The 27,976-nt window shown below is 46.0% G+C and overlaps 1 protein-coding gene across 3 annotated transcripts in view; it reads left to right on the plus strand.

Annotated features, from left to right (window-relative positions):
• Positions 1-27,976, plus strand: part of PDE4C (phosphodiesterase 4C) — a 231,485-nt gene that overhangs the window by 66,840 nt on the left and 136,669 nt on the right. The window contains exon 1 of one of the 3 annotated variants that reach the window (XM_069977950.1): positions 4,106-4,578. The exons of the other annotated variants lie outside the window; for them this stretch is intronic. Within the exon in view, the coding sequence (XP_069834051.1) occupies positions 4,532-4,578 (47 nt within the window). The 5' untranslated portion in view covers positions 4,106-4,531. Of the gene's footprint in view, positions 1-4,105; positions 4,579-27,976 lie in introns of those variants that run through there. 3 annotated transcript variants of the gene reach the window in all.

The following is a 27,976-nucleotide window of genomic DNA, read 5'->3' on the forward strand; positions in this document are numbered from 1 at the left end:
AGGTTGCAGAAGTACAACTCCCATCATGGCTCTGCTGGCGGCCATGATGGGAGTTGTAGTTCTGCAGCCTGTGGCCATCCAGGTTGCAGAAGTACAACTCCCATCATGGCTCTGCTGGCAGGCCATGATGGGTGTTGTAGTTCTGCAGCCTGTGGCCATCCAGGTTGCAGAAGTACAACTCCCATCATGGCTCTGCTGGCAGGCCATGATGGGAGTTGTAGTTCTGCAGCCTGTGGCCATCCAGGTTGCAGAAGTACAACTCCCATCATGGCTCTGCTGGCAGGCCATGATGGGAGTTGTAGTTCTGCAGCCTGTGGCCATCCAGGTTGCAGAAGTACAACTCCCATCATGGCTCTGCTGGCGGCCATGATGGGAGTTGTAGTTCTGCAGCCTGTGGCCATCCAGGTTGCAGAAGTACAACTCCCATCATGGCTCTGCTGGCAGGCCATGATGGGTGTTGTAGTTCTGCAGCCTGTGGCCATCCAGGTTGCAGAAGTACAACTCCCATCATGGCTCTGCTGGCAGGCCATGATGGGAGTTGTAGTTCTGCAGTCTGTGGCCATCCAGGTTGCAGAAGTACAACTCCCATCATGGCTCTGCTGGTAGGCCATGATGGGAGTTGTAGTTCTGCAGCCTGTGGCCATCCAGGTACACGGGTACCTGTGATTTATGTTGGCATACTAGACAATATTATCTCATCAGGAAATCCTGAAGGTTTTTCCTGATGGTTTCCTGATGGTAAAAACGGATTACTGTCAGGAAATCCTGATACTATCCTGATGACATTTAAGGTCTCCTGATCAGGATTTCCTGACAGTAAAAACTGACACGGACGTGTGAAGGGGGCCTTAGTGCTTGTTTTTTACAGGAATAGTTGTACTGTGTAATGGCGTCATTCATTTTACCATAACATGTATGATGGAATTCCAAATATATTATTTATGAAGATATAAATAGGTGAAATCGTAAAAAAGAATGCAATATGGTAACGTTTGGGGGGGTTCCTGTGTCTACGTAATGCACTATATGGTAAAAGTGACATGATACTATTATTCTATAGGTCAGCCCGAACACAACCATATGCAGGTTACACAGATTCTCTAATGTTATATATATTTTTTTTTATGAAATCCTTTTTTTTTGCAATTAAATATTAATAAAATGAGCCTATTGTGACACTTATAACGGTTTTATTTTTCACCTACGGGGCTGTATGGGGTGTCATTTTTTCCGCCATGATCTCTAGTTTTTATTAATACCATATTTGTGAAGATCGGACGTTTTGATCACTTTTTATTGATTTTTTTAAATATATAATGTAGCATAAAATCGGTAATCTGCGCACTTTTTCCCCTCTTTTCGTGTTCGCCGTTCGCAATGACGCTTGTTATATTTTAATAGATCGGACAATTACGCACTCTACGGTATATTATATGTTTATCTATTTATTTATTTTTATATGTTTTATTTATATTATGGGAAAGAGGGGTGATTTCAACTTTTATTGGGGGAGGGGTTTTGGGGTAGTGTAATAGTGTTTTGAACTTTTTTTTTTTACACATTTGAAGTCCCTTTGGGGGACTTCTACATTCACTACTTGGATTTTTACACTGACCATTGCTATGCCATAGGCATAGCATTGATCAGTGTTATCGGCGATCTGCTCATTGAGCCTGCCTGTGCAGGCTCAGTGTAGCAGATCGCCGATCGGACCGCACGGAGGCAGGTAAGAGACCTCCGGCGGTCCGTTTCAACGATCGGGACCCCCGCAGTCACACTGCGGGGGTCCCGATTGGTAAGTGACAGGGGACTCCCCCTGTCACTTGCACTTAAACGCCGCGGTCGCGGCGTTTAAGGGGCTATTGACACGCGGCAGCGCGATCGCTGCAGCGTGTCATTACCGGTGAGGGCCCCCACCTCCTATGAAGCACGCTCTGCTCCGGAGCACGCTTCATAGCCGGAGAAACACCCAGGACGTAGGGTTACGTCCAGGGTCGTCTGGGGACAGACTTCCATGACGTAACCCTACGTCCAGGGTCGTCTAGGGGTTAATATGGACATGACACAAAGTAATTCTTATCTAACAATTAGAGCCTAACACCCCCCAAGTGTTCCTGTCCTTTAAGTTGGATGTTGGAGGAGAAATATATGTTAAATGACATGATAAGGGATATGATAAGCCATGAATTGCATTTTTGGGGCCTTCATTTCATTTCACACATTTGACATTGTGGGGCATTGAACTCTGTTGGCTTTGGTAATTGATTTGGTTAGTAACATGTAGCTAAGAATGCTTTATCCATGGACAATAAGAAGGTGGTGGGTGGGGGGGGGGGGGGGATTATCAAAGCTGCACCTTGTGCACCCCTGGCAGCAGAAAGCTGGTTCTTATGCAGACAAAGCCTTTGCACAAAAATTTGCGCGTTTTTGCCAGGTGTGCAACACATTGTCCGAGTGGGCAGACAGGGGACGTGACGTGGCACAGAGGGGTTTTCTGAGGCTGCCGCATGTATAATAAAATATGCCGGCTTCATTGAGAGGCGCGTCCCCCAAAAAATCCAGCGAGGGTGAAAGGGGTGTCCCTTTACTTAGGATAAAAGTGTTGTAAATGTTTTGTTTAAGTAGCCATATATTTAAAGTGGTTTCATGCGGAGCAATTTAAAAAACAAACAAAAAAAACACTGAACTGTTGATGCAGCTCTCTGAAGCAAAACCAGAAGTGGATCTAAAGGGAATGGGAAATAAGAAGTATGTCCTCTACTTCACCTTCCTGCTGGGTCCACTTCTGCCTCTGGCTAAAGAACTACATCATAGGCTTCAGTAGGTGCCCATATGATACAGCAGCTCGTATATAATAGAGTAACAATTCCTCTAGAATCTTACAACAGAGAAAACAACCAGCGCATTTTAAAGTGACTATAAGCAAATGGTTTCATTACTATAAAGCCTGTTATCCTGACATGAACTAAACATACAAATTGCCTTTGTCCTTTGATCACAAGCTATGGCTGGTGTCATACATTCAGTTTTTGTGGCTGTTTTCACTTTACAAATCCTGTGATTCAAAAGGGAATCGATGAATAACTTGATCCAGGGATCATGTGATTTGTAATGGAAAAACATCACTGAAAAAAAAAACTGTCAAAATGCGGGTTCCAAACACATCTGTTTCTACATAGATTTTTTAATTCTAGTTTTTCTTGTAATTCAGCTTTGGTTTAGGTAAGTAAGGATTGGAGTAACACATAAGAAATACAAAGAGGAAGTGAAAGAAGTATGTGAAGGTTTCGCCATCTGATAGCGAAAGAAGGCGCACTCCTCAGCAAGCGGGGATGACCAAGTAAGGTAGACAACAGGAAGATGATAAGAATTAGGGAAAATGAAACACACGTTTTGCAAAGAAATAAGAAAGACATCCTAAGAGTCAACTGAAGGTGACCATCACATTACTGACTGAGCAGGAGAACTGTATGTTTGTATGTATGTATGCATGTATGTCCCCTGTCCCCTCCATATATCTCTAACCTGATATCCCAATACCGTCCCTCACGCAACCTCTGATCCTCCAATCACCTGCGTTTGTGCACCCCCATTGTTCGTACCTCACACAACTGCCTCCAAGCTCGCGGGCAGGATCCTCACTCCCTATGTACCAGTCTGCCATTTATTGGATTCATGTAATGTATTTTTGATCTTGTAATGTTCCTGTTTGTCCCCCCCTATTGCTTGTATAGCGCTCTGGAATCTAGGGCGCTTTAAAAATAAATAATACTTATGATAACGCGTATGTACGTAGGTATGTATGTGTGTATGTGTGTACGTATATATGTACAGTATGCATTCATGGACTCTGTTACAACTTGTATTGGCAACAATAGAAAAGCTACAAGAAAGGAAGTGAAGTTTTTTTTTTTCTTCTCCTTTCTACATGGTGTCAGGTTAGAGCAGAGAACTCAGGACACACAGGAAAAGGAGAGGGGGAGAGACAGAGTATAGGGAGGGTACTTGTATTCTCTGTGGGTGTGTAGGAGGGGAGTGCCATGGACAGTCCCGGCAGCAGTGTGGAAACACAAAGTGCATTGTACCAGCCTCTCATTCGAGGATCAAAACAAAGCAACAATTTAAAGCGCAACTGATGGAGAGCGATGCACATGTTTTGCACAGGAACTCCAAGATATCTCTTCCAGCCCTATAGAAGTAAACGCTTGCCTTCCTGGGATACTACACACAGAAGTAATGTTAGGATACAGCACAAATAACGACTTCCACTTCAGTTTATTGTCAATGTTGGCAGCTTTGTCTACAGTGACTAAAATTTCTGGAAATAGGAGTATTTCAGAATCAAATTGTTCTGCGTTCCTGCCCTCATACTGTATGGCACACACAGAAGTCCCATTGGATTCTCAGTAGAGAAGCTTCTGGATATTTCCTCTGGATTACCAATCATGGGATACCTTATGGGTTCTCTGTAGCACATTCCAGTGCACAACTTCTTTCCCTTGTCCCCAGCTGTGCAAGAATCGAAGAGAGAATGCTGTCATATACACGCTACCCAATACGAAGACACTCTTGTATATGGTAGGTTATAAAACTATACACTGTAGTATGAACTTTACACTGCAGAATGAATGCTTTATATTATTGTAAAGGAGGTATATAGGTGGAGGAAGAAGCTTTACCCAAGTGTTAGTTTGCATGCATAGGTTTATTACAGAACACAATACCATACACAATAGAAAACCATGTTGCACACTGTATTGTGGTTCCTGTGGCTCAGTATTGTGAATATAAGGGCCCAATTACACCAACAGATTATCTGACAGATTTTTTTAAGCCAAAGCCAGAAATGGATTTGAAAAGAGGAGAAATCTCAGTTTTTCCTTTATGACTAGTTTATATTCTATTCCTGGCTTTGGCGTAAAAAAATCAGAATATGCTGGTGTAATAGGACCCTAACAGTGGGTTCTTTCCCTAAACAATTAAGATGGAGTGTGGCCCTGTATATGGCACCTGACAGGGCATGCAGCGCTTTTTTTACTGTATTCAGGATGCAGATCACCTATATCCTTTATACTGTTGTGTGCAGGAGCTCCTATATTGTTAGATTTAGATTTTTGCTTGCACTCCAACATAAGCAGACAGTCCTAATAACACTTCTTGAGATTGAGGCTCACTAAATGGGATGAAAATTTTGCAAAAAAATTGCAAAATACCGAGTAAAAATACTGTATGCCTAAAGGGGTATTCTATTTTTTTTTTACGTTTCTTTTATAAAGTAACTGTATATAACTTTATTAAAAAAAAATTTTCATGTTGCAATTGAAAGGCAGCAGTAAAAGGTGACATGGCTCTGCTGTCACCAGTGGCTGAGTCAGGAACTACAGGGGTTTAGAAGCAATGGTCCCAACACAGTTAGATATTGCTGATGCTGCTGCATGCATGTGTTAGCGATACTGAGCCTTCCATAATGTCTGTTTTAACACATATTAGCAATAGAATAGACATAGAAACAGCCTGCGACAAAGTGCTGATTGATAGTTATGCCAGCTTGTTCTGCTTCACTGTTCAGTAGCCGCAGCACTAGTAGCACAGACAGCTTTCCAAGACGTAATGTCTATTCTAATGATAATATGGATTAAAATAGATATTAGGGAAGGCTTAGAATATATTACTGTGCCAGGAACAGAGCTTCTGAAACCCTGCAGTTCCCAACAGCCACTGGTGGCAGCAGAGGGTCCATTTTTCTCCTTTACTGCTGCAAATTATTTCACTGGAATACCACTTTAAAGAGGACGTACCACCAGGTACATCCTCTTTAACCCGAAGCCACGGATTGACTGGAGGTAGGCAGGGCCGCCCCCAGTGGGAGGGAATTCCCTGCCCTGTATGACGCGGCTCCCTTAGAATGAATGGAGCCGCACCATACAGGGGAGGGAATTCCTTCCCACTGTGGGCGGCCCGGCCTACCTCCAGTGCTTGAGCACCGTCCGGTTCCAGTGCATAGAACGGCGCCGTGCACGGGAACCGGGCCTCGGTCAGGAAAACGGACCGTGGCACCGGCTTCCCCGTGCCGGCGCCATTCGATCTGTGGCTTCAGGTTAAAGAGGATGTACCTGGTGGTACATCCTCTTTAAGCATCAATGGGTTTTTCCAGGCTAATAGGATGCATGGCCTATACTTAACTGTTTGGCACCCGCCATATACTGTAGACAGAGCCAAAAGCAATCAGCCACATCAGCTGAACAGTAACTGCAGTGAAAGAAGCCAACTGCTTCCAGCCACATTCATTGTGTATTGCAGTGGTTAAAAAGCTCATGAGGGTGTCAGCACCTGACTGATCAGCAAATAGTGCCATAGGCTGTATCCATGTTTTCCCGGACTCCCTAGTGTAGCATCCAACAACCTCAGCCTCTGGTAATCAAATGCAGAGAGTTGGGACGTCTCATCTCTACTCAATAGTATAAAAAATGAATTGGTTTTACATTTTCTAGAAGAGGGTTTTGCCTTGTGTTAGTATATGTGTCATTGCTGTGTGTCGGTGTTAGGCCATGTTCACACATGCACGCAATATTCTAGCAAAAAACCTTTGCAGTAGTGAAATAGTTAATCAACAAAATCCCAAATACATAATCTACATAATGACTAACAAAACCATATTGTACAAAAATATGTCTTTATAAATCCACTCAATTAGTAAAATCCATAAAATACACAATACACTTTACTAGGACATGCGCAGTTACATAGAAAAATAGCCAGGCGCACACTCTTGGTTGCAGGGGCTTAACATCAATGTCATTGCAAAGAGTATGCATATATAAATATCACAAAATGAGGTTACCGGTAGTCATAAAGGTAAACTGGTCATGTATGGGGGAATCTTACAATCACAATAGGACATGCAATACAGGCCCTATACAAAAACAAACAAGTTCAGTAACCCAACATATATAGTAATGGTAACGGTGCGGTGGAGCGAGGCATCAGAGGCCAGGTTTGTCCATTAATATAATTTTCTCTAGTCTAACTTTTTTGCTTTTTATCAATAAGCTTTTTACTTGTTACCATTACTATTTTTGCACAATATGTTTTTGTTAATCATTAGGTTTGTTAATCATCATGTAGGTTATATACATGTTTACACATGATATAACACCGGCCGTTCTGTGACCCGGGCGGGTCACAGAGTGGCTGGTACTGCAGTACTGGCCGAATGATCTTAATTTCTGGTGAATTCGGATGTGGGCCACATCCCAATTCACCGCTGCACACAATGGAGTGTGCGGGTGTGAACTGCAGCCGCTATTCAATGAGCAGAATCCCGGACAGAGTGTATTCTATGTGTTCCATTTATTCAAATACAACGTATGTTTAACATAAATCAAGGCCGTTATTGCAAATTGCAACAATGGCCGTGTTTTATGCTAACCATACCTTGTGTGAACATGGCCTTAGTATGTATGTCAGTGTTAGTATATGTGTCACCGCTGTGTGTCAGTATTATAATTAGTATGTATGTCAGTGCTAGTACATGTGTGATTGCTGTGTTTCAGTGTAGGGCTAGGTTCACACTATGTAACTGTGCGGCTGTATTTTTTATGCGGCTGTAAATGTGCGGATGAAACTCCGGCCGTGGGAAAAAATAGACATGCGGCTCAAAACATACGGTCATTTACTTTGAAATCTGGTTCAACTAAAAATAACAAATAAAATCTTAAGAAAGTGATGCAAACACCTCTGGATGCATCTGGGAAAGCAGGGAACACAGTTTACATGAATTGCTATTACCGGGGTTTGCGATCCTCTGCAATATGCCGATGTCTCTCATGGTTAATCTATTAAAATAATAAAACACATTTTCGTTGTAATAAAGTGCCTTTCGTTGTTCAATAATTAAATTTAAACTAATCCATCATTTTGCAATTAAATATACTGTTAAAATAAATAGATATATAAATAAATGTATATTTATTTATATATTTATTTTTTGACAGTATATTTAATTGCACAATGATGGATTCGTTAGAATTAAATTATTGACCAACGAAACTGAATTTATTTCAACGAAATTGTGTTTTATTAATTAAATATTAATTAGTACAGGAAGCTCCATAAGCCGTTAATTCATATTCCCGGCAATAGATCTTTCTGTACTAATCATCACTTTACTTAAATGAAAACATCAAATGTTTCTTCTAATTATGTTATCACAATAGCATTATTAGAAGAAACATTTAGAATTATATGTGCGCTCAGCTGATTGGCTGATCGGCTCAGCGCACATATAATTAGCGGGTCCGCAGCACAGTGACTTCATTGTGCTGCGGACCAGCGAAGAGGCAACATTGGGGTGAGTATACAGCTCTCCCCACCCCCTCCCCAGCACTGCACCCCTCCCAGCAAGGAAGGGGGGGGGGGGGTCAGTTAACCCCTTCCTTGCTGGGATGGGTGCAGTCTGTAACGCCCGGAGTAGTGGGTCCACTGGACCGGCACCAGCGATGGCACAAACCTCACCAGGGAGCGGAGTCTAAGGGGCCGCTGGTTTTCACCAGAGCCCGCCGCAAGGCGGGATGGACTTGCTGCGGCAGGCGACCCCCAGGTCGCTACCCCTGGCTTGGTTGCTGGTGTCGGCAGGCGAGGCGTGGCAGGAGATGGCACAGGCAATAGTCTGCAGATGAGAGAGCACGTGACAGGCTGGACACGGGAACAGGTGGAGTGACAGGGGAACAGGAACCAGGAACGGGGACTTGGGACCAGGTAACGGACAGGACACAGGGACTTGGGACCAGGTAACGGACAGGACACAGGAACAACAGGGAGCTGGGCCAAACGCTATGGGAAGCATGTAGAGACTCCAACACAGGGGACAGGGCATGCTGGGATTTATAGGGGAGTGATTGGGTGCAACTACCAATTAGGAGCGCACTGCCCCTTTAAATCTGAGACAGCCGGCGCGCGCGCGCCCTAGGAGGCGGGGACGCGCGCGCCGGCCGGCACAGCGAGAGACAGGAGCGTGGAGAGGTGAGGCGCCCCCCGGGGCCGAACGTGTAGCAGCGCCGGGTCCCTGCACAGGGACCCCGGCAGCTGCATGAGATGGAGGGAGGTCGCGGCGGCGGCCCGGAGCACGGGACGCCGCCGCGGCCGTGACAGTACCCCCCCCCTTTGGCCTCCCCCTCTTTCTAACCTGCAGGAACCTCTTGATGAGATCTTGGTCCAGGATGTTAGCCTCGGGTTCCCAGGACCTCTCCTCAGGACCGAATCCTTTCCAATCCACCAGGAAGAACCTTCTCCCTCTGACAGTCTTCATGGCCAGAATGTCTTTAACAGCGTAGACGTCGTCAGAGACGGCTTGAGGAGCAGAGAACGAAGACTTATCTGAGAACCGGTTCAGAACCACTGGTTTTAATAGGGAAACATGGAAGGAGTTCGGAATCCGCATAGTGGGGGGTAGGCGGAGCTTGTAGGTGACAGGGTTGATGCGTCTTAGCACCGAGAAAGGACCGAGGAATCGAGGACCCAACTTGTAGCTGGGAATCTTGAGTCGGACATATTTGGCCGAGAGCCAGACTTTGTCACCTGGGAGAAAATTTGTGGCAGGTCTCCTCCTCTTATCAGCCTGATCCTTCATGCGTTTAGAGGCTTTGAGTAATGACTGTCGAGTTTGTTCCCAGATCGATTGCAGGTCAGATAACAACTCCTCCACGGCTGGGACCTCGGAGGATGGAGAGAGAGGCAGAGGAGGACGAGGATGATGCCCGTAGACCACATAGAAAGGAGACTTGCCTGTGGAAGTCGAGTCCAGATGGTTATATGAGAATTCTGCCCATGGGAGTAGATCGGCCCAGTTGTCTTGGCGGCTGGAAACAAAATGGCGTAGGTAGTTACCCAGAATCTGATTGACTCTCTCCACTTGCCCGTTAGTCTGAGGATGATAGGCCGAAGAGAAGTCCAGCTTCACTTGGAGTTGCGAGCAGAGGGCACGCCAAAACTTAGAGACAAATTGAGAGCCTCGGTCGGACACAATGTGAAGAGGAAGTCCATGCAGGCGGAAGATGTGTCGGAAGAACAACTGAGCCAGACGAGGAGCAGAGGGCAGACCAGGAAGGGCCACGAAGTGAGCCATTTTGGAGAAGCGGTCCGTCACCACCCAAATGACTGTATTGCCCGCAGATGGAGGTAGGTCTGTGATAAAATCCATCCCAATGTGGTGCCAGGGATGGTCCGGGACTGGCAAGGGCAAAAGTAGGCCGGCAGGTCTTTGACGGGGAGACTTATTCCTGGCACAAACTGCACAGGAAGCCACAAAATCTTTGACATCCTGGAGGAGATTGGGCCACCAGTAGTGACGGGAGATCAATTGCCCGGTCTTTTGGGTTCCTGGATGCCCGGCTACCAAGGAGGAATGCCCCCACCTCAAGATGCGTTTACGGAGTGCGGGGCGCACATAAGTCTTCCCGGGAGGCAGTCTCTGCAGAGCAGAAGTGGCAACTGGTACTAGGCGGTCGGGAGGTATTATGTGACGAGGAGATTCCTCTTGCCCCATGACATCGGATGCTCGGGATAATGCATCGGCCTTTAGGTTCTTCTCGGCTGGACGGAAGTGGATGGTATAGTTGAACCGAGAAAAGAAGAGGGACCACCGAGCCTGCCTGGGATTGAGGCGTTGAGCCGATTGGAGGTAGAGGAGGTTCTTGTGGTCCGTGTAAATGTTAACAGGGTGTTTAGCCCCCTCTAGTAGATGACGCCACTCCTCCAGTGCCAACTTAATGGCCAGGAGTTCGCGGTCCCCAATGGTATAGTTCCTCTCGGCAGGGGAGAAAGTCTTGGAAAAGAACCCGCAGGTTCTGGTCTTGCCTGATGTGTCCCTTTGCGAGAGAATGGCTCCTGCGCCCACAGAAGAAGCATCGACCTCGAGAGAAAACGGCCTGGAGACATCCGGGCGGACTAGAGCAGGAGCAGAGGCAAAGGCAGACTTGAGGCTATTGAAGGCTTGTTCGGCCTCTGGAGGCCAACGTCTGGGGTCCGCCTTCTTTTTAGTGAGAGCCACAATGGGTGCGACCAGGGTAGAGAAGTGAGGGATGAATTGCCGGTAATAGTTGGCGAAGCCCAGGAAACTTTGGATAGCTCTAAGTCCCACAGGGCGTGGCCATTGAAGGACAGCTGCGAGCTTGGCTGGATCCATTTGTAGGCCCTGATCGGAGACGATATAGCCAAGAAATGGAAGGCTGCGCTGATGGAAAACACACTTCTCAAGCTTGGCGTATAGATGATTGGCCCGTAGTCTTCGTAGAACCTGACGCACTTGTGCCACATGAGTCTGCTGGTCCGGGGAGAAGACCAAAATGTCATCCAAATAGACAATGACGCAGACATAGAGGAGGTCTCGGAAGATATCGTTCACGAATTCCTGGAAGACCACTGGGGCATTGCATAGGCCGAATGGCATGACCAGATATTCGTAGTGCCCATCCCTGGTGTTGAAAGCGGTCTTCCATTCGTCTCCTTTACGAATTCGGACCAAGTTATACGCTCCCCTGAGATCCAGCTTGGAGAAGATCTTAGCTCCACGAAGACGGTCGAATAGTTCTGGAATAAGCGGAAGAGGATAGCGGTTCTTAACAGTCACCTTATTTAAGCCCCGATAGTCTATGCATGGGCGGAGGGAACCGTCCTTCTTCTGAACAAAGAAGAATCCGGCGCCAGCTGGAGACGTGGATTTACGGATGAAGCCCTTTTGTAAGTTCTCCTGGATATAGGAGGACATGGCTTCAGTCTCGGGCACAGAGAGAGGGTATACTCGACCACGTGGAGGAGAAGCCCCTGGAAGGAGGTCTATAGGGCAATCATAGGCCCGATGGGGTGGTAGTGAGTCTGCCTCCTTGGCCGAGAAAACATCGACAAAGTCTTGGTAGTCCTCCGGTAGCCCGGATAGAGGCTTGACATAAGCAGGTGACCTTGTAGAGCACTTGGGTTGAGGAGATCTCAGACACCGGTTATGACAGTCCTGGCCCCAGCTGAGAACCTCCCCAGTTCTCCAGTCCAGCTTAGGGGTATGGAATTGCAGCCAAGGAAGACCCAGCAGGAGGTTGGAAGAGGAATGGCGCAAGACATAGAAGGAGATCTTCTCCTGATGTAAGGCGCCCACCTGGAGGACGAGGGGTGCCGTCTGGCTGTACACAGCTTCGGAAAGAATCTCCCCCGTAACCGAAGAGATAGACCGGGGTTGGGCAAGCTGGATAACGGGTAGCCGCCATCTTTGGACCAACGAAGCAGAGATGAAACTGCCAGCAGAGCCAGAGTCGATGAGGGCAGTAGACTGAAAAACTTGCCCTGAGGGTGTCTGGATAGAGACGGGCATAGTCAACCTTGTAGAGGTGGCATTCACACCTAGGAAGGCCTCTCCCACCGGACCTAGGTGCGAGCGTTTCCCGGACGCTGAAGGCGTTGGGGACATCTCTGCCGATAGTGATCCGCGCCACCGCAATAGAGGCAGAGATTTTGGGCCAGTCGACGGTTCCTCTCATCAGTCGTCAGGCGAGCACGTTCCACCTGCATAGGAACCTCTGGAGGCGACTGAGACATGGGAGCCACGGGATTCTGGAACACCGGTGCCAGCCGGGGATGGCGACGGGGCAGACTCAGACGCCGTCCTTGCCGGACCTCCTCCTCTCTCTCGGCGAACCTGGTGTAGACTCTGGTAGCTAGTAGGATAAGTTCGTTCAGGGAGGTAGGCAGGTCCCGGGCAGCGAGGACATCCTTCACTTGACTGGACAGGCCCTTTTTAAAGGTGGCAATCAGAGCGGCCTCATTCCAGTCTAGCTCCGCAGCCAGGGTGCGGAACTGGATGGCGTAGTCACCAACGGAGGAAGTACCTTGGGATAGATTGAGAAGAGCAGTCTCAGCTGAAGACGCACGGGCAGGTTCCTCAAAGACAGAGCGGAACTCGTCCAAGAAGATTCGGAAATTGGCAGCAACCGGATCATTACGGTCCCATAGTGGTGTGGCCCAGGCCAGAGCTCGACCTTCCAATAGGCTGATAATGAAAGCCACTTTAGAGCGCTCGGTGGCAAACTGACTGCTTAAAAGTTCGATATACATAGTGCACTGGGTCAGGAATCCTCTGCCCAACTTGGGGTCACCTCCATATTTACTTGGGAGAGCCAGTCGTAGTTTTGAAGAGGTTGCCGGGGGTGATGACTGCTGAGCTGTGGTATGCTGCTGTACGGCTGCAGTCAGTTGTTGGATCAGCTGTGACTGTTGCTGGATCTGTTGAGCCTGTAGGGCGACCACTCGGGCTACCTCACGGATATCAGGCACCTCGCCGGGATCCATGGTTGGAGTCTACTGTAACGCCCGGAGTAGTGGATCCACTGGACCGGCACCAGCGATGGCACAAACCTCAACAGGGAGCGGAGTCTAAGGGGCCGCTGGTTTTCACCAGAGCCCGCCGCAAGGCGGGATGGACTTTCTGCGGCAGGCGACCCCCAGGTCGCTACCCCTGGCTTGGTTGCTGGTGTCGGCAGGCGAGGCGTGGCAGGAGATGGCACAGGCAATAGTCTGCAGATGAGAGAGCACGTGACAGGCTGGACACGGGAACAGGTGGAGTGACAGGGGAACAGGAACCAGGAACGGGGACTTGGGACCAGGTAACGGACAGGACTCAGGAACAGGGACTTGGGACCAGGTAACGGACAGGACACAGGAACAACAGGGAGCTGGGCCAAACGCTATGGGAAGCATGTAGAGACTCCAACACAGGGGACAGGGCATGCTGGGATTTATAGGGGAGTGATTGGGTGCAACTACCAATTAGGAGCGCACTGCCCCTTTAAATCTGAGACAGCCGGCGCGCGCGCGCCCTAGGAGGCGGGGACGCGCGCGCCGGCCGGCACAGCGAGAGACAGGAGCGTGGAGAGGTGAGGCGCCCCCCGGGGCCGAACGTGTAGCAGCGCCGGGTCCCTGCACAGGGACCCCGGCAGCTGCATGAGATGGAGGGAGGTCGCGGCGGCGGCCCGGAGCACGGGACGCCGCCGCGGCCGTGACACAGTCTGACATCAGTCTGGCCCCCAAGGGGTTAAGGGGGATGCAATACATCCTCCATTAACCCTTTGGGGGCCAGACTGTAAGCAGCGATCTGTAAAGATGCTGCATACTGTAAGGAGCACAACACCGCTCACAATGATGGGTGTTGTGCTCCTGTTTGTGTGTTTTTTGTGTGTTTCTCCCTTTTTGTTTTTCAGATATCGGTATCCTGTGGATTACGTCGGATTCCGTTGACTACGTCGATGACCAGTGTTTTTTTAATGTTTTTTTTTAATAAAATGAGGGGTGTGGGGGTGTTTTTATTTGAATAAAAAATTTTTTAACTTGTGTCTTGTCTTTATTTCTTTACTTTATAGACTTAGTAGTGGAAGCCGTCTAATAGACGGAATCCATTACTAAGTTGGGGCCTAGTGTTAGCCGGTATAAAATGGCTAACACTAACCCCCTATTATTACCCCAGTACCCAATGCCACCAGGGGTACTGGGAAGAGCCGGGTGCCAGTGGTCCCGGAGCGTCAAAATTGGCGCTCCTGGACCGGGCGGCAGCAGGCTGGTAAGATTTAGGCTGGGGAGGGCCTAAACCAATGGCTCTTCCCATCCTGGTGTTACCAGGCTGCTGTTGTTTGGTTTTTAACCCGGCTGGTTATAAAAATAGGGGGGACCCTATGCGTTTTTTTTTTAAATAAATAAATAAAAAAAACGCATAGGGTCCCCCCTATTTTTATAACCAGCTGGGTTAAAAACCAAACGACAGCAGCCTGGTAACACCAGGGTGGGAAGAGCCATTGGTTTAGGCCCTCCCCAGCCTAAATCTTACCAGCCTGCTGCCGCCCGGTCTAGGAGCGCCAATTTTGACGCTCCGGGACCACTGGCACCCGGCTCTTCCCAGTACCCCTGATGGCATTGGGTACTGGGGTAATAATAGGGGGTTAGTGTTAGCCATTTTATACCGGCTAACACTAGGCCCCAACTTAGTAATGGATTCCGTTTATTAGACGGCTTCCACTACTAAGTCTATAAAGTAAAGAAATAAAGACAAGACACAAGTTAAAAATTTTTTTTATTCAAATAAAAACACCCCCACACCCCTCATTGACCATTTTATTAAAGAAAAACATTAAAAAAACGCTGGTCATCGACGTAGTCCACGGAATCCGACGTAATCCACAGGATACCGATATCTGAAAAACAAAAAGGGAGAAACACACAAAAAACACACAAACAGGAGCACAACACCCATCATTGTGAGCGGTGTTGTGCTCCTTACAGTATGCAGCATTTTTACAGATCGCTGCTTACAGTCTGGCCCCCAAGGGTTAATGGAGGATGTATTGCATCCCCCTTAACCCCTTGGGGGCCAGACTGATGTCAGACTGCACCCATCCCAGCAAGGAAGGGGTTAACTGACCCCCCCTTCCTTGCTGGGAGGGGTGCAGTGCTGGGGAGGGGGTGGGGAGAGCTGTATACTCACCCCGATGTTGCCTCTTCGCTGGTCCGCAGCACAATGAAGTCACTGTGCTGCGGACCTGCTAATTATATGTGCGCTGAGCCGATCAGCCAATCAGCTGAGCGCACATATAATTCTAAATGTTTCTTCTAATAATGCTATTGTGATAACATAATTAGAAGAAACATTTGATGTTTTCATTTAAGTAAAGTGATGATTAGTACAGAAAGATCTATTGCCGGGAATATGAATTAACGGCTTATGGAGCTTCCTGTACTAATTAATATTTAATTAATAAAACACATTTTCGATGAAATAAATTCAGTTTCGTTGGTCAATAATTTAATTCTAACGAATCCATCATTGTGCAATTAAAGGACAACTCCCACAAAAATTTTTTTTTGCTCATTTAACACACATTACAAAGTTATATAACTTTGTAATGTGGTTAAATACCCGGCCTGGCCCCCTTCCCCCACTTTCGGACCCCCGACCCCCCACCCCGGAAGTTAAGGAATTTATACATTACCTATTACGATCGTCACGGTCCTCTTCTCCGGGGCGGCATCTGGTGACGACGACGTCAGAGCCGAGGGGCGGTCCGGGTCTTCTTCCTCCTCGGCGTCTTCATGCAAAGTGAATGGGGATGAAAAGGCTGCTGGTGCGCATGTGCACCAGCAGCCTTTTCATTGGCTGGAGCGCATCACATGGCTTCCAGCTTGCTCAGCCCTGATTGGCTGAGCTTGCTGGAAGCCATGTGATGCGCTCCAGCCAATGAAAAGGCTGCCGGTGCGCAAGCGCACGGGCAGCCTTTTCCATCCCCTGGACCCGGAAGTTGGAGACATCGCTGGATGGCGGAAGGCGGCGACGGAGAGGCGGACGGCGGGCGAATCGAGTGGCGATCGTCACCGGAGAGATGGTGAGTATGGTGTCTGTGTGTGTCTGTGTTTTTTTTTTTTTGGGGTCCCGCGGGAGTTGTCCTTTAAATATACTGTCAAAAAATAAATATATAGATAAATATACATTTATTTATATATCTATTTATTTTAACAGTATATTTAATTGCAAAATGATGGATTCGTTAGAATTAAATTATTGACCAACGAAAGGGACTTGATTACAAAGAAAATGTGTTTTATTAATTTAATATATTAACTCTTAGAGGCATCGGCATTCGGCATCATTGCCGGCTATTTTTGAAGTACTCCGTACGGACCACCTGTCAATCCTCGGCCGCATGTCCAGCCGCAAACAATGGTCTTGTTCATTTTTTACGGGTCCGTTTACGATCGCGCCATAGATTCATACATAGTGTGCACTGTGCAGCCGTATATCCTATACTTTCCAGCGTACGCATGAACCACCGAAAATACCGCTGCACAATTACAGCCGCAAATACAGCCGCACAGTTACATAGTCTGAACCTGGCCTGAGGGCGCAATCAGACATCAGAATGTGCACGGAGAACATCCTGTGCATTCCGCCGCTGGTCACCGCGCTCCTGCTTCACTCTCTGCCCGTGCCATAAACTCCATTCTATGGTTGGGCAGAATCCATCGTTCGTCAAAAGAATTTACATGTCAAGCGGGGGCAGGCAGAAGAATCTGTGAAATGTTATCCGCCATTGCTGTCAGTGTTAGTATATGTGCCATTGCTGTGTGTCAGTGTCAGTATATGTGCCATTGCTGGGTGTCATTGTTAGTATATGTGCCATTGCTGGGTGTCAGTGTTAGTATATGTGCCATTGCTGGGTGTCAGTGTTAGTATATCTGCCATTGCTGTGTGCCGGTGTTAGTATATGTTCCATTGCTGGGTGTCGGTGTTAGTATATGTGCCATTGCTGGGTGTCATTGTTAGTATATGTGCCATTGCTGGGTGTCAGTGTTAGTATATGTGCCATTGCTGTGTGCCGGTGTTAGTATATGTGCCATTGCTGTGTGCCGGTGTTAGTATATCTGCCATTGCTGTGTGCCGGTGTTAGTATATCTGCCATTGCTGTGTGCCGGTGTTAGTATATGTGCCATTGCTGGGTGTCGGTGTTAGTATATGTGCCATTGCTGGGTGTCAGTGTTAGTATATGTGCCATTGCTGGGTGTCGGTGTTAGTATATGTGCCATTGCTGGGTGTCAGTGTTAGTATATGTGCCATTGCTGGGTGTCATTGTTAGTATATATTCCATTGCTGTGTGCCGGTGTTAGTATATCTGCCATTGCTGTGTGCCGGTGTTAGTATATCTGCCATTGCTGTGTGCCGGTGTTAGTATATGTGCCATTGCTGGGTGTCGGTGTTAGTATATGTGCCATTGCTGGGTGTCGGTGTTAGTATATGTGCCATTGCTGGGTGTCAGTGTTAGTATATGTGCCATTGCTGGGTGTCAGTGTTAGGAGAGTCACTTTGTACATGTCACTTCTGTAAGATATGAGGAATGCTTGATATGAGCTCCTGACCCTTCAGGCATGTCACAGCCTGCGTCGTTTCCTTTGTGCATGTTGCATTCATTACTTTTGAGTTGTTGTAACATGTACTAATGTGTGTTGTAAAACATACCAACAGTCATAGAAAGCAAATGTAACACATATGCTCATGTAAGTGACATAATACAATGCTCCTCCTGACTATGATGCAGAGGTTGTAGCTCAGGAACGGTTTCCTGTACAACCTGATCTCATTTACTAGTAACATTTCAAACAAAACCACAATGTTGATGTGTAATCTTGTTGAGAAGTTGTTTGGTTACTGAGGGTAAAGCTTTCTCACGTCAGTAAATGGGGGGTGTAGGCAGGAGAATAAGGTCAGATTTAGTCGGTTGTAGTGCTTGCAGTACTGCAAACTTTCCTCAGCACCAATCAGGTGGGTTAATATTGTATAGTTCCAATATTTAAACTCCTATAAAAATTGCTTCATACTTTATATAGATTTCAGGATGTAAAAGTAAGTGTCTCTCCCCTTGCTTTCACCCTTCAGGTGAATACAGGCTGTTTGTAAGCAAACTTCAAGTTTTACTTGTCTATCAATGCTCCCCGGTATCCTGCTGCCTGTTCCCCAGCTTCTGAGGCCATCTCTGAAGTGACAGGCCAGCACTGTCCCGTCTCTGTAAGTGAATGGCTGAGCGGGATGTCACTGCCCAGACAGTTTTAGAAGCTTTAGCAACAGCTGCGGTAAGTGGGGAAGAGACAGCAGGGCACTAGGGAACGCTGACAGGTAAGTATATAACTTTATTATTTTCTATAAGCAGCACGGGATGCACATACATCAATAGCAATGACCTAATCGAACCATGTAATAGGCTCGGTAAGCAAGCACCAATCTAGCAGAGCAGCAATCCCTTAAAGCAAATGTCTGGCCATGTAATACGCTCCTTATTTAGAACAGCCTGTTCTGTTGTTCATTTACATTACTAAAACAAAGCTTATCTGCTATTAGACATATGTTTATACTGTACATGTTTCAGTTTATGGCAGCTTATTATTTACTGGAGTTAAGACTAAAGACTGCAGTAAAGTCGATTGTCTTTTAGAGATTATCATCTGGATTTCAATCCTACATGAGGAGTGACTATGATGACCTCTTTCTACTCCTGAAAATACCTGCAATAGGCGCATGAGCATCCCTGCTGGACATGTAGCAATGGAAGAAGGAGCCACGTTTCATAAATCAAATTTTCTTTCATATAATGTTGCAATGTTGTGCAGGGAAACCTTGGGTTGTAGCATTCAAGTAGACATTGCTTGGATAAGTACTACCTACATAAATCCACAACATAAAGAGAGATAGTCTCTGCACTACAGACCTTATTAGTTAGGACCCTATTACACTGAACGATTATTGTCCATATTCAGCTGATATCGGCCGTTACAGCCGATAATCGTCAAGTGTAATAGAAGGCAACAATCAGCCAACATTGTTGAAAGACAAACGACTGTGATAGCAGCGATTTGCTGCTATCGCCCTGCGGAACAAGAGCGGCGGCAGCAGACCACCACCAACCTCTATGGGCTGCGCGGACGATCCAGCGATCACTTAGGCAGACCGACAACCCCCCCCCCCCCCTCTGCGCGGCCCCCCCCTATACTCACCTGCTCCCTGCCGCTGCATGTAATGGCGACTTCAGCAAGTGGGGAACAAGGAGCAAACAAGCGCTGATGGCTCTCGTTTGCTTCTCTAGTCGCCCCATGTAATAGGGACTTTACTTTGCAGTGGTATAACCTGAAGCTGTGACCCCTAGGCTTCAGGTGCTCAACATGGTAAGATAAAGTCTAACATATAGTCCAGCTTAAAGGAAACCTGTCACCACTCAAGCTGGCGCGATCAGGTAAGTATAGGGGGCTCTAGCGGGGGGGTCAGGAGGGGGTCCTCTTTAACAGAACACATGTGGCACTCACGCAGCGAAGCTTCAATCAATGCAATTTATTTCAATAAAAAAACACACATGGTCCTGGGACACAGGGGCCCCTGCATGCATCTGCTTCCCAGGACTATGAGCATTGATTGATGAGTAGCATTGATTGATGAGTGCCACATATGTTCTGTTGAACTGGGCTATCTAAATAAATATCTTTGCAGACCTAGGAAATTCTTTAATGGCGACAGTATTTCCTAAGCGCAGTGGCCTCTTTCAGCAAGATAATTCACCCTGCCACACTGCAGAATTGTTCAGGAAAGGTTTCAAGTGCATGAAAAAGAGATCAAGGTGTTGGCCTGACCACCAAATTCCCAGGCCAGGATCTCAGTCCAATTTAACATCTGAGGGAGGCCATGTTTACACACTGTAAAATAATAGTCACCATCTTAGTTTAATCTATCAAAACAATGGTCCGCTGTTTGCCCTTATTTTAAGTTGTTCACACATAGTACTTTTTTCACCATTAAGATCAATAGACTTTTTAATTAAAGACTCCAAAAGGACCATCTTTGACTTTGAATTGGAAAAATGTTCCAGTGGTTGTTGTCAGATACCACAGAACAAGTTCAGAGGTTCAGAGAGTGATATATGATATATATGTCCTTTATATACCGGTTGGCTGTTTGTGTAATGTGATCACTATACTGTATCTGGCTACTATTTTATATGTGTACAATAGCACTATGGTCGGTTAGCAATGACCTTTTACTAGTCTGCTTTTATATGTTGTGTGTGGTATGTCGGCAGCATGCTGACTATAGAGCCTGGTTATAAATATATAGGGGAAATTTTATTGACATAGTTACATAGTTAATACGGTTGAAAAAAGACAGATGTCCATCAAGTTCAACCAAGGAGGGGATGGATACAGGGAAGGAGAGGGATGATAGGTTCTATCAGGGGCGTAGCTAGGGGTTCAGCCTAGGGGGGGCGAGTGAGTCTGATTGGGCCCCCAACCAACCTTACCCATAGGAAACCTCAGCAGGTGACAAGACTTTCTGAATAATAAAGGGAATATTCTTCTACATTACTCATAGTGGATAAGGATAAAGAGCAGTGTAAGAAGCGTCTGTACATTTGACATACAGAACCACAAAAAAATTTAAAGTGCTTAAGATTAGAAAAATATAGCTGCCTTCTTCCACAGACAGCAACACTCTTGTCCTCAGTTTGTGTGTGGTATTCAAATGAAGTGAATAGTGCCAAGCTGTGATACCACACACAACCTAAGAGCAGGGGTGGCGCTGTTTTGGAAGAAAGCAACTATGTTTTTTTTTCTTAATTCTGGAGATCCCTTTTAACCAGATTTTCTTTGCCTAAAAATAATAGTGGTATAGGTAATATGTTTTTAGACATTAAGGCTATGTTCACACTGCATATGAGTCCAGCCGCATTTCGTACGCTGGCGTACATGTGCGGCTGAAACTACGAACCGCGAACATACTCCAGTAGTAGAGTTATGCTTCCCTAGCTTGATTCGAAGCGATCTGAGGCAGGTCATTTACTTGGAAATCTTCGCCCAGCCCAATAAAACTCACAGAACCTTTTGGATCGAAAAATCAAGTTCAATTTAGCTGAAATAAGTACTCCGTACGGGACCGCATGGAAATCCATGGCCGTGGCCGTGAGTTGGAACATTTCCGTCCTCAAACAATGGTCTTGTTCATTTTTCACAGCGCCGTATACGATCCGGCCGTAAGCTCATACGTAGTGTGTATTGTGCGGGCGTATATAGTATACTTTCAAGCGAACGCATCAACCTCAAAACTACGTGCAGAAACATACGCAGTGTGAACATAGCCTCATTGGGTGAGCTGGTTGTGATCATACATGTACAATCCAAGATATGTGATGAGCTGCTAGATATCCATTTCCTATCTATCTCTATCTATCTATTATCTATTTCCTATCTATCTCTCTATCTCTATCTATCTATTATCTATCTATCTCTATCTATCTATTATCTATCTATCTATCTCTATCTATCTATTATCTATATATTATCTATCTCTCTATCTATTTCTCTATCTCTCTATCTATCTATCTCGTATGTCCTATCTATCTATTATATATCTATTATCTATTTATCTATCCCCTATCTATCTATCTCTATCTATCTATTATCTATCTATGTCCTATCTATCTATTATCTATCTATCTATCACATTACAGGAGGAGATATAAGAGGACAATGATCACATGTCCTTCATGCACCAGCATCTTCTCAGCCCCGTCCCCTCATGACATCACCACAGGTCCTTCATCCACAAGAATACTCTCCAGTTCTCAGCCTCGCCCCCTTATGACATCACCACAGGTCCTTCCTCATCGCTCTGCAGGCTGTCTGCAAAAGAAATAGCTTTTGCAGACAGCATTAAGCCTCTGAGACCTCAGTGGACCCCTGCCAGTGGGCCCAGGAGCCACTGCCCCCCCTGCACCCCCCAAATTTCGCTTATGGGTTCTATACATATGCATTTAAGTTATTTTGGTCTAAGAACTTGTCTAGGCCTGTTTTGAAGCCCTCTACTGTTTTTGCTGTGACCAGATCCTGTGGTAGACTGTTCCACAGATTCACAGTTCTCATGGTAAAGAAGGCTTGTCGCCTCCGGAGATTGAACCTTTTTTTCTCCAGTCGGAGGCAATGCCCCCTTGTCCTTTGACCTGGAACATCTTTTCCCCATATTTCTTGTAGGGGCCATTTATATATTTAAATAAATTAATCATATCTCCCCTTGAACGTCTCTTCTCCAGACTAAACAAATTTAATTCTTTTAAACTCTCCTCATAACTAAAATGCTCCATTCCCCTTATTAGTTTAGTTGCCCGTCTTTGTACCCTCTCCAGCTCTAGAACATCCTTTTTATAAATCTGGTTCCAAAACTGGACAGCATACTCCAGATGAGGCCACACCAAAGCTTTATAAAGCGGTAATATTATATCCCTGTCCCGAGAGTCCATGCCTGTTTTAATGCATAACAATATCCTGCTGGCTTTAGAAGCAGCTGACTGACATTGTGTACTGTTCTGTAGTCTATTATCTACAAGTACACCCAGATCCTTCTCCATCAGCGACTCTCCCAGAGTAACTTCCCCTAGGACATATGATGCTGCAGGTTATTAGTACCCAGGTGCATAACTCTACGTTTATCTACATTGAACCTCATTTGCTAAGTGGATGCCCAAACACTCTAAGGGCCCTATTACACCAACAGATTATCTGACAGAGTTTTTTGAGCCAAAGCCAGGAATGGACTATAGACAGAGAACAGGTAATAATGGAAAGACTGAGATTTATCCTCATTTCAAATCCACTCCTGGCTTTGGCCTACAAAAATCTGTTGGTGTAATAGGGCCCTAAGAGTCTGTGTCATCCTGTAACATCTGAACATCTTCCATAGACTGTACTGTACTACAAAGCTTGGTGTCATCTGCAAAGATATAACCGTTGTTTTTAATTCCACTCTCAATATCATTAATAAACAAGTTAAACAGAAGAGGGCCCAGTACTGACCCTTGGGGTACACCACTTATTACCGGGGACCATTCGGAGTAGGAATTATTGACCACCACTCTCTGGGTATGATTATTAAGCCAGTTTTCAATCCAGTTACACATTAAACTTTCCAAACCGATAGACTTTAACTTACCCATCAGACGTCCATGAGGAACTGCGTCAAGCGCTTTTGCAAATCCAGGTACACGATATCCGCAGCCGGGCCCCCATCCAGACTTCTTCTCACTGCTTCATAGAAACATACTAGGTTGACATAATTTTGGCACAAATTTTTGTGCAAATCAATTTTGAAACACATGACGCCACTTTTTAAATGCCCCTAATGAACGAGTCACATGTCCTGAGTTATATCTACTGAAAACAAACTGTGACAAGTTGATTTAGATGGAAGATGTTACGCGAATAGACTGCTACCTATACATAGCAAGTCTGCTGCCTTCTGAAATCACATCAGATTCATGTTTTTTGCAAAGTTGGGAAGATACTTCTAATTTATCAACGTCTGTAAAATAAATATAATATTTCGGCTGCATGATTTAAAACACAAACGTCAACGCAAATGTCAAAAACACTGCAAATGAAAAAAATATTCCCCTATACATTATATTAGAGTTCAACTGGTGTGTAAAATGTCACCATCCACTACCCTAAGACGGGCAGGGTACGCCACAGAGTGTGGTATATTCCGCTCCTTCAATTGACGCTTCACTGCCATATAAGTAGCTTGCTTTTTCTGTAAATCTGCAGAGAAGTCTGGCAATATGGACGCTGGTGCTCCATAATACTTGATCTTTGGTAGGCATCAAGATGAGCTCACTCAGTGGCAAATGCTGAGGAGAAGGTAACATCAGGCAGTAATGATTTCAACCACTGGGTAGTAAAGGCTGTAGGATCCTGCCCCTCCACCCATTGAATATATGCGCACGGAGTAATTCTCGCTGAAAACTCCACAAGGAATCCACCGCTGGCTCCCCTGCGCTTGAAGTCCCACCATCAGCCACCCAAAGAAATGACATGTCAATTCTTTGTGCGGACAGCGGAATGCAGACTATGAAGCCGAGGGAAGCGGGAGTGCGTGGGGACAAGCTGCAGATTCCGCATGGAGTTTTCTGTGAGACTTACTTTGTGTGCATATACCCTCCCAGGGAGCCCCATGGTGCTTAAATTATTGCAGCACAGTTGGTTCTTCAGATTATCCGACTTTTGGTGCCAAAGTTCAACCTGCTTCTCTAATTCAGCCACCGCAGCTGGAATGAGGTCCTCCAGGCCCCAGATACGATGTTCTGCATGACGCACTTTCTCTTTCAGCGTCTGCATGTCCTGCTGGATCAGCCCAGTGTCCACTTTGACAACTTCTATTATCCCTGTCAGGGAAGTAGTTCAGGCAGCAATCGCTGCCAATTACTGCAATACCTCCTTCAATGTGGACTCCGGTGTCTCCTCCACAGTAGATGAGAAGGACGGTGACTTGGAACTGGACTTCCCGCCACGCGCTTGCTCTCTAGGGCAGCAGAGTGTGAGCGCCCTCTTGGGGTTCCTGCCAGCTTCTCCACTACTACTTAAGTTCTGGTGGGCCCCATCAGTGGGGCTCAGGATCAGTACAGGATTAATGTAGTTGTGGGGTTCTCACGGAGCAGTGCTCACATGCAACTGCTCTCCTCGCCACATAGGCCATGCCCCCCTGGTGTGTGAAATGTTATTGGGCGTACCTCTTTTAAAGGGTTACTCCAATTACATTTTTTTCTTTCAAATCAGTTGGCATCAGTAAGTTATATGAATGTGTAGTTTACTTCTATTTAAAAAACTAAAGTCGTCCAGTACTTATCAGCTGCTGTATGTCCTGCAGTAGGTGGTGTATTCTTTCCAGTCTGACACAGTTCTCTCTGCTGTCACCTCTGTCCATGTCAGGAACTGTCCAAAGCAGGAGATGTTTTCTATGTGGATTTGCTACCGTTTTTAATAGTTTCTGACATGGACAGAGGTGGCAGCAGCGAGCACTGTGTCAGAGTGAAAAGAATACACCACTTCCTGCAGGACATACAGCAACTGCTTTAGGTTTTTAAATAAAAGTAAATTACTCATCTCACCAGTTGATTTGAAAGAAAGACATTTCGCTGGAGTATCCCTTTAAGTGCATCTCTCGGGGCACTCTTTTAAACAGAGGGGTCTGTAAGATACTGTAAGATATACCTATAGAGGATAACTATAGTAACTTCCTGTCTGTACAGCAGGGATGGGGAACCTGCGGCCCTCCAGCTCTTGCAAAACTACAATTCCCATCATGTCTAGACAACCAAAGCTTTGGCTTTTCAACAGCTGGAGGGCTGCAGATTTCTGATCTCTGCTGTTTATATCACATATTTGACCATGCAGCAAGAGGGGAGAGATGCCTGACTATGTTAACTCTAGTCAGAATCTGTGACATGTGATGGTAAGTAGTTAGGTAGTGTCAGGTAGGAGCAGATTATGTTTTACTACAGCCTCGTAGTCCATCAAATGACATTCATGAGGAGATCATTGCTACCAGCCATCCAGTTATTTTTGCACCTGCTGTCCTAGGAGAGCTTGGACAACTCTGCAATTCCCATGAAAGATTTAATGGACATTGCTGCAGGTTCCCCTTCTCTGCATTAAATTTCTGGTTCTGCTAAAATCAATAGTTTCAACCAACTATCATCTAATGTGTATGGTCGCCTTTACTGTGACTGTGCGTAGAAGCCAGTAGTGGTCGTCATCACTCTAAATCACAGTTCATCCATGGTGGTAAAACTATTTCCAGGCAGCTACTTTGGATCTAAGCCTTATTCTCACATTCAGTGATTTTCAAGGTCCAGGAATGAAGTCTGCAATTTACCTCTGTGAAACGTGAAAAACCATTTGTGATTCCATCCGTTTTTTGTCCGTGTCTTTCACGGATCTGTTTAAAGCTTTTTAATTTACCGTTATTACATCACATGTCGGATCTGTGCAGTCTGTGAAAAAGATGGATCTCATAGACTTCTATGGGAGAATCCATGCTGTTATCTCATCCAGTTATGACATGTCCTATTTTTTCACAGATCCTTGATTACGGACAACTTCAGGGAACTTGTGAATAAGGCCTTAGTGCCAGTTGTGTGATCTTGTTGCTAGGTGCACAGAGAGTATATATACTGGGTCCAGGCAGTCCTGCTGGTTCTCAGTTTATTTTAGTATTATCTCACACATTCCCTTTATCTTATCAGTCAGCTGGTAAAGTTTACTTTCTGCTCAGGAAGAGAAAAGCAATTCTACAGTCCCCATAGTTTTCTGTAAACCACCATTAACTATGGGCCCTATTACGCGGAATGATTATCTAGCGAATCAGACAAAGACAACGATCAGCAGAGGAGATGATTCAGTCGTCTAATCGTTGTCGTTCAACATTTTTTAAAATCATCTGCCACTAACTACATTGCTTTGTGTAATAGTGGTACTTGGCCGACAGCTGATGACAGTGTAAAGAAAATAATAAAGATGTCTGCTTACCTGTCCAGGCTCCCGGTGTCCTCCTGCCTGCTCCCCATGCACCACAATTCCTGCTGAAGGTTCTCTGAAGTGAGCCAATCACTGGCTGCGCCTCTGTCCCGTATCAGTCAGTGACTGATCTTTCACTTCAGAGATGGCTTCAGAAGCTTCAGGGATGGCTGCAGTGAGTGGTAAAAAGACTGTAGGACACTAGGGAGTGTAGAGAGATAAGTATACATTTTTATTATTTTTTTATATATAGCAAGGGCTGCATAAAGATCACTAATAAATGGGCCCATAGCCTTGTCTTAGTTGACTAGGTTTTTTTTTAATGGGGAGGTAAGACCCTTCCAAATACCAGATTTGAAATATCCTCATGTTGTTCTAATTTTAAAATCGAACTTCCCTAACCTTCTCTTCCTCAACATCATATGTTATGAGAGAGCTGGGAGGTCAGCTCACATATTAGATCAGTCATGTCAAACTCTTTCTCGTGGGCCAAATCTGGCCCGCATTGCTATGATTTTGATGAGACTATAGGGAAGGGCTGGCTACTATATGAGACTATGGGGAGGGCTGGCTACTATATGAGACTATGGGGGAGGGCTGGCTACTATATGAGATTATGGGGAGGGCTGGCTACTATATGAGACTACTAGGGAGGGCTGTCTACTATATAAGAGACTATGGGGGGAGGACTGTCTACTATATAAGAGACTATGGGGAGAGCTGGCTACTATATGAGACTACTGGGCAGGGCTGGCTACTATATAAGAGACTATGGGGGAGGGTTGGCTACTATATAAGATATTATGGGGGGATGGCTACTATATGAGACTACAGGGGAGGGCTGGCTACTATATAAGAGACTATGGCTGCTAACTACTATATAAGAGACTATGGGGGGGCTGGCTACTATATGAGACTATGGGGGTGGGTTGGCTACTATATGAGACTATGGAGAAGGGCTGGCTACTATATGAGATTACAGGGGAGAGATGGATACTATATGAGACTATTAGGGGGAGCTGGCTACTGTAGAAGACTATTGGGGAGGGCTTGCTACTATAGGAGACTATTGGGG

Source organism: Dendropsophus ebraccatus, chromosome 7 (assembly GCF_027789765.1).
Source record: "Dendropsophus ebraccatus isolate aDenEbr1 chromosome 7, aDenEbr1.pat, whole genome shotgun sequence".
Lineage (NCBI taxonomy): Eukaryota > Metazoa > Chordata > Amphibia > Anura > Hylidae > Dendropsophus > Dendropsophus ebraccatus.